Source organism: Kryptolebias marmoratus, linkage group LG3 (genome assembly GCF_001649575.2).
Source record: "Kryptolebias marmoratus isolate JLee-2015 linkage group LG3, ASM164957v2, whole genome shotgun sequence".
Lineage (NCBI taxonomy): Eukaryota > Metazoa > Chordata > Actinopteri > Cyprinodontiformes > Rivulidae > Kryptolebias > Kryptolebias marmoratus.
Window position 1 is genome coordinate 19,189,820 of NC_051432.1, and position 13,482 is coordinate 19,203,301.

Here is a 13,482-nt window from a genome sequence, read left to right on the forward strand (position 1 = left end):
GTGGCAAAAAGCTGATAGAATACAGTGTTTCTAATTTTAATAAATTTTCCTGAGAGCTCCTGTTCAAAAGGGCAAAGCAGCAACTACATCCATACAATCTGAGTCAATATGTTCTACAGTTGTACAATATATGGTTAAAGGGCAGATCAGCAACACTCACAAACCAACCCTTTTGCATCTCCTTCACACTTTCATCTTCTTTTCATTCCTCCCTCTTTTTTGGTTGCTTCTGCTGCAGAGGTGTGTGTTTGTGTGTGTGTGCGCGCGCATGTGTGTGTGTGTGAGAGAGAGACTCTCGCTGACTTATGGTTTCATTAGTTGCAGCAGAGGGGAGCCTTGTAATTGTAGCTGAATTATAGAGGCGGGGGTGGACACCACCATGGGAGCTCCCTGGGTTCACACATACACACGGTGTAATGTGTATGCACAATCTACAGTGCAGAACCACCCCACCGCGTCCCAACCCCCCNCCCCATTACTTTATCGCACACACATGCCAGCTCAACAAGCTGCAAAGTGAGCGCACACATCGATCAGGCTCCAACCTACTCACTCACTCTCTAAAGTGGGGTGTTTTCCCACACACACTGTACACTGCTCGTGCAGGAACAATATGCTCGCTCTCCCACACACACACGCACACACACACACACACACACACACACACACACATAAACCCATCTAACGTCTGGCACACATACACGATTCGCACACGAAGGAGAACCCAGCAGCAAAAAACATGTGGGACTGGGAACTCAGCGAAACAGCTTTAAGGGGATAACTATCTGTACGTGTGTGTGTGTGTAAGTGTGTATGCGCCTGTGACCAAGCTGAGAAACCTGTTCATAGCTAGAATCATGTTTAGACAATAACGTGATCTCACTGGAAGAAGAAGCAGAGGAAGAAATCAGCATGAAGTCTCGCACCAACCAGCAGATGTGCACTGCGCCTCTGTTAAAGGGTGCATCTATGTGTGTGTTTTTGTCATGAATATAGAAACACGCACAGAGGAGCTCACACAGCCTGCCAGTCATTATCATCCCATATTACTCATGTAAATCGTGATATGCCCCCATGTCAGTATTTGCTGGCCAAAAATAGCTGCAGAGGCATCAGTGAGTCAGATGACGTCATCAGTGGGTGACGTCATATGTCTTCCAGAATCCCGATCAGAAATATTAGCATCCACTTTCCTAATTTTAGCAACACAAAGACGGTAAAATGTTGCCGCTTCAGAGGCTTTCAGAGCAAATCAGGGTTCATTGTGAGGGCATATTTCTATTTTTCTAAGGAGTAAAAATGAAAAACTGGAAATAAGATTTTTTATAAAACCAAAATCTTAAAAGTATATCTAGAAACTAATACCGCAAAAAGACAATAAAAAGCATTTGAGACACGTTTCCCATTGTGTTAAATCACTTTTATATTTGTAGCTTGAGAAGCAGTTTTGAAAGGGAAATAAGTATCCGTACAAAATTTAATCTATTATCAGTTGGCATCACTCAATGGCAGAGTTATAAAAGGTTTCTTCTTGCTATGCAATAATACGGAACATTCATTTGCTTTTATCTAAAGCTTAACAGACTTTGGAACAATGTGGGGATCGGTTATATTGCCCAAAGGCTCTTTTTACATATAGACAAGGTAAAATCTGGAGAAGGCATCATCTGGACTCATAGACAAGAATTTCTTGATCTACAACCATCAGCTGAAATGCATTTTTTTTTTTTTTTTATTTGTTTATTGGTTTTTTTCACTATATACACACATCAACAAAAGCAAACAAAAACAACCCACCCCAAACAAACAAGAAGCACAACAGTGTCAACACAGAATAAAATTAAAGAGAAAAAAAGAAAAACAAAAAAAACAAAAAAAAATATACAGACAGCCCATATACACAAAGTACAGACAGATAATCCCAGGTAACATCTTAAATAGTCAAAGCTTCCAGACAACCAAGTGAACGATATATAGAATGTAAAGAAATAAAAAGAGAAAAAAGAAAAAACAAGTAAATTAATAAAATAAATAAAGATTACAGTCTCTGTAAGAAAGATTGTATTGGGTCCCAAATCCTCCAGAATCTGTCTGACCTTTGATGGAGATCATGAGTCAGCTTTTCAACTAAAACAATATCAGAGATTTGTGAAATCCACATATCAACAGTGGGGGCCTGCGGTGCTAACCATCTCAGTAAAATGCATTTTTTGGCCAGAAATAAGAGGGTTACAAGCAAATGTTTAGTATCTGCGTTATATAAAATTTCCGAAGTATGATTAAAAAGACAGAAAGAGGGAGTTAGTGGGAACCGTTTACCAAAGATCTCCTGTATCATCAGATGAACTGCTTTCCAGAAAACCTGAATACGGTTACAAGACCAAAACAGATGAATAAATGTGCCCCTATGTGTTTTACATTTACAACAAAGATCCGAAGTATCTGGAAACATCCTCCGAAGGCGAACAGGTGTATAATAAGTTCGGTAGAAAAATTTAAAGTTCTGCTCATGTATAGAAATTGAGGTGCAGCTGGGAAAAATCCCAATACAAATTTCCTCCCAATCTGCTAGATCAAATTTCAGCCCTAGATCATGTTCCCACACCAGCTTCATAGCATCGTAAGCTGAGGAGTCAGAGCCAGATAATAAACTATATATCTTGGAGATAAGTCCCTTGGGAGATTTGGTCATGACAATTATATTTTCTAACTCTGACAATCTTGTACGTAAGGCTCCTGTTCTCCTGAGAGAGTTCACAAAATGACGGATCTGTAGGTATTTATAAAAATCTCTATTAGAAATATTGAAATCGGCCTTAATTTGTTCAAAGGATTTAACAGAGTCAGAATCCAGTATGTCCATAATAATTGACAGACCCCTAGATGACCATTCAGACAGGCCAATATTTCTAATCTCCGCTGGTAAATCTGGGTTCAAGGTTAGCGATGACCAAGAAGAGAGGGTGGGAGAGATATTAAGATATTTCTTCACATCTCGCCAAGCCAGCAAGGTATTATAAACAATAAAGTTGCTTCTGAGATGGGGTATTTGGTCAATGCCACTTATAAAGAAGAGAGAATTAGGTTTGCTGGGGAGACAAGATTGGGATTCCAGATCTAACCATAAAGAGTTACTTCTATTCATAAACCAATTTGAAATTATTTTAAGTTGTGCTGCCCAATAATAAAGTTGCAGGGATGGTAATGACAATCCTCCAAGATGTTTTGGCTTAGTTAGTGTAGAAAACTTAACTCTTGGGTGTTTATAGTTCCAAACAAAGCGAGATAGATGAGAATTCAGTGACTTGAAGTGTGCAGGAGATAGATAGCAGGGAAGATTTTGATATAAATAGTTAAGTCGTGGGAGAATATTCATTTTTATAATATTGATTCTCCCTAAAAAAGAGGACGGCAAAGGAGCCCATTTTATTAAGTCGTGTTTTATCTTCTGAATTAGAGGTGAATAATTAGCTCCAAAAAGATTATTCAGATCAGGTGGGACAGAAATACCCAGATACTTGAAGCCTCTCATAGACAATTGAAAGGGAGATTGCGTGAGGTTTTCTGAAGGGATGCCGAAAGGAGTGGCGACAGACTTTCCCAAGTTGATTTTATATCCTGACAAAGCGCTGAACGTGGCCATAGATTCCAAGATGGCTGGAATTGATTTCTCGGGATTGCACATATATAGAAGTACATCATCTGCGAATAGTGAAATTACATGATTCCTACCGCCTATATTGATTCCAGATACATCTGGATTAGTCCTGATAATCTCGGCCAGAGGTTCTATAAACAATGTAAACAGTAAGGGTGAGAGGGGGCACCCCTGCCTACAACCCCTATGAATCTTAAAGGGCTCAGACATCAAGCCATTTGTGTTAACTGAGGCTGTTGGGTCTGAATAAAAGCTTTTAACCAGGTTGATGAAATTTGGGCCCAGGCCGAATTTATGTAACACCTGAAAAAGAAACTGCCATTCAACTCGGTCAAAGGCCTTCTCGGCATCAAGGGAAACAATTACTGCAGGCTTTTTGTGAGTGTTAAGGTACTGAACAACATTAAGAACGCGTCGTATATTGTCTGTGCCATATCTCATTTTTATAAAACCTGCCTGATCTGGGTTTATTATTTTAGGAAGGATATTTTCCAATCTCCGGGCCAATACTTTTGCTACAATTTTATAATCAACGTTAAGCAAACTAATAGGTCTGAAGGAGGAACAATCCAGGGGACTTTTACCTTCTTTTAAAAGAAGACTGATGGAAGCGTGTCTCCACGAGGGGGGGATGCCGTTCCTCAAAATGTCATTAACAGCGGGCATTAATATTGGTTGAATCTCTGGCCAAAATGATTTAAAAAATTCCAATGGAAACCCATCAGGTCCAGGACACTTCCCATTTGGCATAGATTTAATTGCAGCCCAAACTTCCTCCGGGGTGATTGCAGCATCTAAAAAGGCCCGATCCTCTCCCGTAACAGAGGGTAGAGATATATTGCTCAAATAGGAGGTGATATCTTCCGGGTCAGCCATATCTGTATTGTATAGAGATGTGTAAAAATCCCGGAAAGTGCTGTTAATGATTTTAGGGTCATATGAAACGTCTTCGTTTTGCGTTCTTATCATATTGATTAAGCGACTATTGTTTTGGTTTTTCAATAAGTGAGAAAGCATGCGACTGGGCTTATTACCAAATTCATAGTATTTCTGTTTAGTATAAAGTAGTAGTTTCTGAACTTGGCGGGTGTAGTCTATATTAAGCTCAGATTTAACAGCCATTAGTGCCTTTAAATTTGATAATATTGGTGATTGTTTGTGTATTTGTTCTAGTCGAATCACCTCTTTTTCAAGGTTATTTCTTCTCTCCGCTCGAGCCGCTTTTTGGTGAGAGCAGTAAGAGATAAGATAGCCGCGCAAAGTAGCTTTTGCTGCATCCCAGATCATAGCAGAAGATACAGGAGATTCCTTGTTGTCAAGCCAGAACTGCAATAAGTTATTCCGGACAAAGTTGCGAAAGGGTTCATTATCTAAAAAGGAGGTATTGAATTTCCAAGTAAAAGTTCTAGACATACGTAATACTGGATCAACACTTAAAAATACTGGTGCATGATCTGACAAGACTATGGGGTCTAAGTTACAACTTTGAACTAAATGTAAAAGCGACTTGGGGATAAAAAAATAATCCAGCCTAGAATAGGAGTTATGGGGATGTGAATAAAATGTATAGTCCCTTGTTTTAGGATGTAGATGTCGCCAAATATCTATCAAACCAGTATCTGTGCATAAGTTTTTCAGGACAGCTGAAGCTTTCGGGTTCGGCAATTTCGCAGCGGAGGACCTATCCAGAGATGCGTTCATTACGCAATTAAAGTCACCAGCCAGAAAGCCAATTCCTTTGCAATGATGGTTAAACAATAAGATCATTCGTGATATAAACTGGGGCGAGTCATCATTAGGAGCGTATACATTGAGAATAGTTATATGTTGTCCATGGATCGACCCTGTAATTAGAATAAATCTCCCCTCTGAATCCTTCTCCTCATGCTCCAGAATAAAAGGAAGATTCTTATGTATGAGAATGGCCGTACCCTTCTTGTTTTGTGAATGGGCGGAAAAATATACATTACCTACCCAGTCCCTTTTAAGTTTCAAATGTTCTGTAGCAGATAACCTAGTTTCTTGTAATAATGCTATGTCGAGTGTATTTTTTTTCAAAAAAGTCAAAACCTTTTTCTTTTTGATCACATGACCCAGTCCCTGTACATTCCAGGTAACAATCCTAAGAGAGCCAGACATACAAACTATAAGGACAGAGAACAGTTCTTAAACACTGGGTGTCATATTTGAATAAGTTGGGCTGTGCATAGACATTTGTATATATAAAAAAGAAAAGAAAAAAAACACATCTAAGTTCCTGACATTTAACATAAAAACAAATAAAATAAATGAAATACTGAATCTGCAAACAGCAGCGTTCACCCTCCCCTATCCTGTCCCCAAACGACAGAAAAGAACAACCCAAAAAGATGTCACTAACGTTTCCAAACAGCATACAACTCCCGGTTCTAGGTTCGAACACAGCGACAACCAGATGCTCAAAACACCATCCGTGGTCCAGGCAGGAAAGAATAATAAAAAGAAAATAAATAAAATGAAATAAAATCTAGCCACGCTGAGAGGCCTCCCAACGTAATAAGTTCAAAAAGAAGAAAAAACGAGAATGTTTTTAGGTCTCAGCGCGGGTATAAAGTCCATCTTCCTCCAAATTTCCTGAATAAAGCAGGAAAAAAGAAACAATAATAAACAGGGTACCTCATTTAAGCGAGTCCAGAAATGCAGCGGCAGCCTCAGATGTATCGAAAAAACGGATTCGCCCCTCATGAAGACATCTGAGGCGAGCGGGATAAGCGAATCCACGGTATTTGTCGCGGCGGATCAGCTCCTTCACCACAGCACCAAATTCTCGCCTTCTCCTCAGGACCTCCGCCGACAGGTCGGGGTAGAATCTCAGTTGGGAGCCGCCATGGAATATGTCACGCTTCTTCTTTGCTGCATTAAGCACAGCCTCTCTGTGCGAATATCTCAAGAAACGGACCAGGATACTTCGAGGTGGCTTATTCGGGGCCGGAGCAGGAGCCAAAGCCCTGTGGGCCCGTTCGATCTCCAATGCTGGGTGCTCAGCTGGTAAACCGACCAAGGTCGGTAGCATTTCTTGGAGAAAGTCCACAAGCGGAGTGTTGCCCTCTACTTTCTCTGGTAAATTAATGATTTTTAAATTTTTACGCCGACCACGGTTCTCCAGGTCATCTATTTTTAGCTGTAACTGTTCCACTGTTTTTTCCATGGCGGCTATGCTTGTCCCATAGGCGCCGAGGCTGTCCTCTGTCTCGGAGATTCTCCCCTCGGCCTCCTCCATGCGCTTTTCCAAGTCCGCCGTTCTGCTAGAAAGCAGCGACAGGGAGCTCTCGACCGAACCGACAGAAGTCTTTAAATCGCCCAATGCGACATCAATAGTATCGAGTCGGGTGCCTATGGATGCATCCATATCTTTCATCCGGGAGGCCAACGACTTTACCTCAGATAATATCAGCTCCATTGTAGTTTGGTCGGCTAGCTCCGAGACATTAGCACTGACCTCGCCCTGACTTGAATCTTTCGGAACGGTTTTCTTCCTGGTGGAGGAGCCCGACGGGGAAAAAATAGGGAAATCTTTTTCACGTTGTGTTCGAGGCATCCCCGGAATGTTTCAAAGTAGATAAGAACGAGTTTAACTGGAGGTAGATGTAAAATTATTTTTAGCCTGGAGCGGAGAAGAGCCTCAAGCGTCCATCTTGGTCCGTACCCACGTGATCCCCCTGAAATGCATTTTTAACAAAAAACAGATCTGGATTGTTGGTAGACCAGTTCAGCAAGTGCAAGCAAAATGAGATTTGTTATTGTTCTTCTGATATTTAACACTGACATAAATAAAGATGGATAAAGTGGTTCTATTAACTTCCACTATCCAAAACTGAAGCAAAAATGTTTTTTTTTTTTTTTGGGTGCTGCCATATTGTATTTTTGTAGCCAGAGTCTGTTCACTATTCTATAATATCAGCCAAATTAGCCAAATGTTCAATTTATTTACATGGATGACTTAAAAATTGTACTGCAGCCAACCACTAGGGGTCACTCAACCTTTATGGCTTCAATTTCTGGCTTCCAGTCCTATCTCTAGTTTTAATCCAGCTTGATGATAATTTCAGATTTCAATTGGAAAAAAACTCCAACAGCAATTGATTGATGCTAAGGCATTTCTCTTCGAAATTCTATATACACCTCTGCATAAATATTACCCTAAACATGCTAATGTCAGAAATTTACCTCCACATCATAACAACAAGTGAGTTTTGGACATTTAGTAGCTTATCTTTGCATATTTAGCACCCATTCAATATACATTTTTCAAAATAATCAAGCAAGACCAAGGACTTCTGGCCAGAAATGGCAGAACATGAGTCCCCGATCTTCCAGTCTGTCTGATGTGAGCTAAAGCCTAAAGCAGGTTTTAGCTGACATATCTCAGCCCATTAGGGGACCCCGGTGAGGTACAATTGTTCTTCAGTCCTCCCGAGCCCAAGTGACCACATTCATTACTGTTGTAACAGATTAATTATGTATCTAAGCAAGTATTGGGAAGGGTGGTGTACCAGTGATAAACATGCCACGGTTCTGGTGTATTTATTTAAGTTTTAAATCACAATGAAGTCGGCAAGTGCAATGAATGAAAATAATTTCTGTCTGGCAAATAAAGGTTAGATAGTTCCTGAAATTCTCCGAGGAACTAATTTGCTTGTGCTGCAATAAATTTCAGAAAAATTTAATGAGTATTATTGTCTGATATTTATTTAACCTCATGAGTCATTTGCTACTTTGTGGATCCGGTTAATACCTGGACAAAAAGAGATTAATTATGATTACAAATGAATGTACATTGAGAGGCATGAGAGAATTAAGCACCACATTATCCAGCTACATGAACAAAGAATATTGAAATATTCAATAATGTGATAATCTCAAAACGAAAAATTAACTCTTTTTGTTTATTATGTACTTTGCTGACAAACATTTTTTAATTTATCTTTGGAGTTTGAATATTAAAAAATGGATTTTGCATGAAGAATCAGAATTATTTTTGCTTAAATACATATTGGATGGTGTATAGACTCAAAACCAGGTCAGAGCCTGCTCACTCCCCTGTATTTTATTTTTGCTTACAAGTTGCAGTGTTGACATGTAGGTTGAGGTCAGCATGTCCATGTTAGAGCTTTTATCAGCAGTAGCTGGTAGGTTAAGTGGCTTTATAATGCTGAGCAATGTCAGCAGAATGCCCTTACAGGTAAACCCACGGGAAAAACATGTGTCACAAACCTCCAGCATGACCTAAAACAAACCTTCAGATCAGGTGAAAAGGTTTTCCAAGTTTCCACCAAATAAAACAAGGAAAAAAAAATCATGGCTTTTCAAGCGATTGCTATTTTATGGATTTTTATGCCACGGTTTTTGCATCAACTAATTACTTTGCACTTGACCTGTTCTGTTTCTCCAAACTCAGATTATGCTGGCGTTGTCTACTGCAGGTAAAATACTGACTGCTCATGGCTACTCCATGCATTTCTGACGAAGAAAAAAAACAATCCCTTTACACACTTAGCTAAACCATCAAGGTTAATTGTGAGCCGTGTTTGTATGGTGCTGTAGTGGAGGATGGGGGGTAGTGACACTCTTGTCTCTCTGTGGATCACAGTACAAATGCTGCAGGATGAAGGCGGACCGCCGTCTCTCTTACATAACCACCACACATGCAAATTCACCCAGAGAGAAAAGGGTTGTGGTGGGGGTGAGGGGGGGACTGAAAGGTCCCTCGGGGAAAGAAAGAGAGACCGAAAATGAGAGAGAGGGAGCATAAAAAACAAAACAAGAATGACGTCTTCCATCTTATACAGTATGTCAGATAATGTTTCAGGTGTTTTATACAATCATAATGGTAGCATCTTGTGTAATTTGTCACATTTCTAAATCATCCAGGGAAAGAGGTTTTTATTCCTCAGCAAGTTAAAGCTCTTAGTAGTCTGTTCATTAAAACAAAGCAAATTCAGAATAAATACCAGCAGAAAGTGGGGTACTGGCACATTTTCTGAACCTCCCAGTCAATTAAGCTGCTGCAGAAAATGAATGTAGTTCCCCACGTGGACACTTGAGGCCGGCTTAAATAAAGTCATTCAGATCTTTTGAGGGTGTTTGTTTGTTTATTTGTTTCTTAAATTACAAATCATTTCTAAGTTGGTTTTAACTGCATTTTTTTTAAACTGTTACAGTCTCGTTAAATTTATTATTATTATTATTTAAACTGCTACTTTGATACAAAACAACCTACCATTTGGGAACTTTGGACTTCAATTCAGACTTAAAGCACGAGTTCAGATCTTTTGAAGTGAAGTTCTGCGGAAAGGTTATGAAAACTTAATATTTTACTTGTTATAAATAGCTTTTTAACAACCCCATTTAAAGATTGATTGATTATTGATGATTGGTGAGCTTGTGGCTAGTCTCAGAGGGGTCAAACCCAAAGTGGATGGCTTTCATCTTCAAATCCAATCTCAAATCTTTCATACGGGTTCATGTGAATACCATTTTATAAACCTTTACATATCTGTCAGTTACACATTAGATAGTTACTACAGCAAAAATAATATAATATTCTTGTCATAAAATGCCGCACGCTGCACTGGAAGTGCTACAGCTGGCTGCCACTGCTAGTTTTTGCACTTATAAATAATCATAAAATTTTATCTAAGTAATGAAAAATGTGGTTGGGGTCTTTTCCACTTTAGTTGTTGCATCATTTAGTCCAACTCCATTTCTCTAAACTGATGATGTTTACAACAGGTAAGATGTTCTTTGTTCATAACCATTCAACAAAACTTCACTCCAAAAGATCTGAACTCCTGCTTTAAGGGAATTCTTTTCTAAAAGACTGCATGCTAGAGATCATTTATTTAGCTGTAACCAGTGAAAGTAAAATTGATATGTACCACTCTGTATAATCCTAAAGTATTTGTGTATTATTATAATTTTATATCGAATGATCTGGCAGGTAATGTTAAACTTCTGGCTGTGTTAGTCCTAAGAGTTTATTTTTTATTTGTTTCTAGTACAGAAGACCACCTAAACTTTGTGATAATGTCAGCAAGACTTACAAAATATAGAAATAATGTCCTGGAGGTTCATTCTCCTCCGCCTCACAGTTTAGCCCTGCATTATTCTGTGTTTATGAGCAGCATTTATGCTTCGATAATTATAGCTGTTCATTCTGTTCCTATTTCTACAGAAGAATAGAAGACCTTATAGTTTTGTATTCAAAGCTGATACTCAGTTGTTTCTTCTCCATTTAACAAATGTGTGTATAAACAAAACGCTGAAAGACAAATAAAGTATTTTAGAGTTGTTCTTTTTTTCATTTATTTAACTGAGTAACAGATAACAGTGTTTTGCATCTTATCTGAAAACTTTGTCAAACTTTCTAAAACCTATTTTTACATGGTACACAACTAAAGTTTATCACTGTTTTATTCCCCCTCATCATCTCTTGCTCCATGCCACGGTCTTCATCTTACCAGCTCTCAGACAAACGTGAGGGCTTCACTGGAGATGGACAGACAGATGGGCAGAAAGTACGAGAGAGGAGGAGAGGGACGCACGGATGGATGGAAGGAGGAGAGGGAGACATGTGACCCACTTAGCAGAGCCTGGAGTATTTATAGAAGTAAGTGTCCTAATTGGGGAGCCACTGGGAGAGCAGCAGCTCTGCACTGGTGCCCTACTCCTTGTCCTTCACCTCCTTAACCTTCTCATCTCGTCGTCCTTTGCTTCCTTTCTCTTTACGTCTTCCACCCGCATTTCTTTCGAAAACTTCATCACTCTTTTTCGTGCCATTTTTGCCTCTTCCTCTTCAATGATCAGTGACCTTATCTCCATCCTTCCTCTTCCATCTTACCCCTCCTCCTCCTCCTCCTCCTGCTTTTACTTTCCCTGCTCTGAATTTACCTTGCCCTCCATAGTTTTTCCTCCTATAGTGATCACTCCTTGTCTTTTCCCCCGTCATTCTTTTAACCCTTTTGTTCTATTTTCCTTTTGTTCTCACTGGTTCTTTTAAAACCTTACGACTCTGTTTGGAACATTGTGTTTTTGATAATGCTTTTGAGGCACTGTAACTTGGATGTTTCCCACAAATTTATCTCGAAAAACTTATATTACAACTAAAGGCCTAGCATTCCTTGAAGAAATGCATATCGCTTACTGCCTTTCCCCATTGTTGCCAACAATTAATGTCCAAGTTTACCAAAGACTTTGGGTGATTAGTTAGTGCTCAAATTATAAACTGGGGATTAGTCTCAGCTACTCCCACACCAAATCTTAGGTCAACATTTGTAAAATTGACTGAGTAATAAGCATTTTTGTGTTTTCAAAGGTTGATTGAGCGTGGCGACCATCTTGACTCAAGCTGACTCCAAAAATTAATCAGTCGTAGACGTCAACTCAACTTTCCTTAAAATCCATTCAGTGGTTCATAAGATATTTTGCTAACAGTACAGACAAACGAATACCCACATAGACACACAACACACACAGACCCAGGCAGAAACATGACTCCATCACTCCCTTTGTCAGTGGCTGATAATGACACCACAACATTGCAAAAGGTTGAAGGTTATATTTGTCATGTTCTAAGTAAGGTTTTAGAAAACATAGAAGTATATGAAACTTTTTCAATGACTATAAGAACAAAATACACTAAAAGCGTATGAATAAATAAAAACATGGAATAAAGGGGACAAAGTGTGGATGAAAAGAAAACTCACGTAGGAAGTATTCTGAAGCATCTGCCTCATAATCAGCATCTTCTGGGAAGTGATCTATCTGCTTACACATGCCCTTAAAAGAACCTGTATGGAAAAGAAAAAAAAGACAAAAGATGCTATAATACATTTGAAAGACAATACACAGCTTAGAAAAAAGAAATTAAGGTACACAGTTGGATATTATATGTGTAAATGTGTATTTGTGTCTGTGTTGAGTAAATGGCCATAATAATTGCTCATCAAAGAAACAAAAAAGGTGTATGAGAGGAGAAAACTTTAGGATTAAAGAACAACAGCAAACATGTCCTTAACAGAAACAGACAGTATAGTAACAAAATGTATCAATGACAAGAAGAAGACTGGAAGAGTTTCTTCTAAATTCTTCAAACACGGGTTTGTGCGATTGTATTGGGGGCAGGAGGAGGGAATTAGTCACGTGCAAGAGGAAGAGGGGAGGAAAAGATGGAGTGCCGCTCATTAAGATGGATTATGTGTGTGAGTGTGTGCCTTGGTTCAGCTCCAGTGCTAATTGCATGCCCTCCCAAACCACTGCAATTAAACGGGCCCTTGTTAATTGGCAATTAGAGGACGAAATACCAGCGCCTGGCTTTTAGATGGGCATCGGTTACACACATATACTATATCTCACACAAACAGCCAAATAAATAAATAAATAAATATATATATATACACACGCACACACAGTGTTCACTGTATAGCATCAGGCCTCTTGTCTAACACCTCACTCCGTCTCAGTCATCACAGTAAAAGCACTTAGGCCTAAAAGTTCAAACAGAAGAAGTTTCATTATGACAACTGAAAAAAGAACATTTTACAAACCAAAACCTGGCACGTAAAGGAGAAAGAAAAACAATGATTGGTCCCCAGTAACAGACTGGTTTCTGTTTACATAAGTTTAATATACTGTACCTCAACAGGCACTCAGGCCATGCAACAAGAATACACCTGAAACAGTAAACAAAACATGGAGCAAGCACATAAAGCTTACACTCTGGGTAGACTGTAAACATATGTACGGTATATTATACTGTACAGTCTGTGGTTCAAACTGTCAACACA

The 13,482-nt window shown here is 39.2% G+C and overlaps 1 protein-coding gene across 1 annotated transcript in view; it reads right to left on the reverse strand.

The window, feature by feature from the left end:
- The window catches only part of LOC108230331 (voltage-dependent calcium channel gamma-2 subunit), a 53,094-nt gene that overhangs the window by 9,476 nt on the left and 30,136 nt on the right, over nucleotides 1-13,482 (reverse strand). The window contains exon 2 of the mRNA XM_017406422.3: nucleotides 12,403-12,486. Coding sequence (XP_017261911.1) covers nucleotides 12,403-12,486 — 84 coding nt within the window. The remainder of the gene's footprint in view (nucleotides 1-12,402; nucleotides 12,487-13,482) is intronic.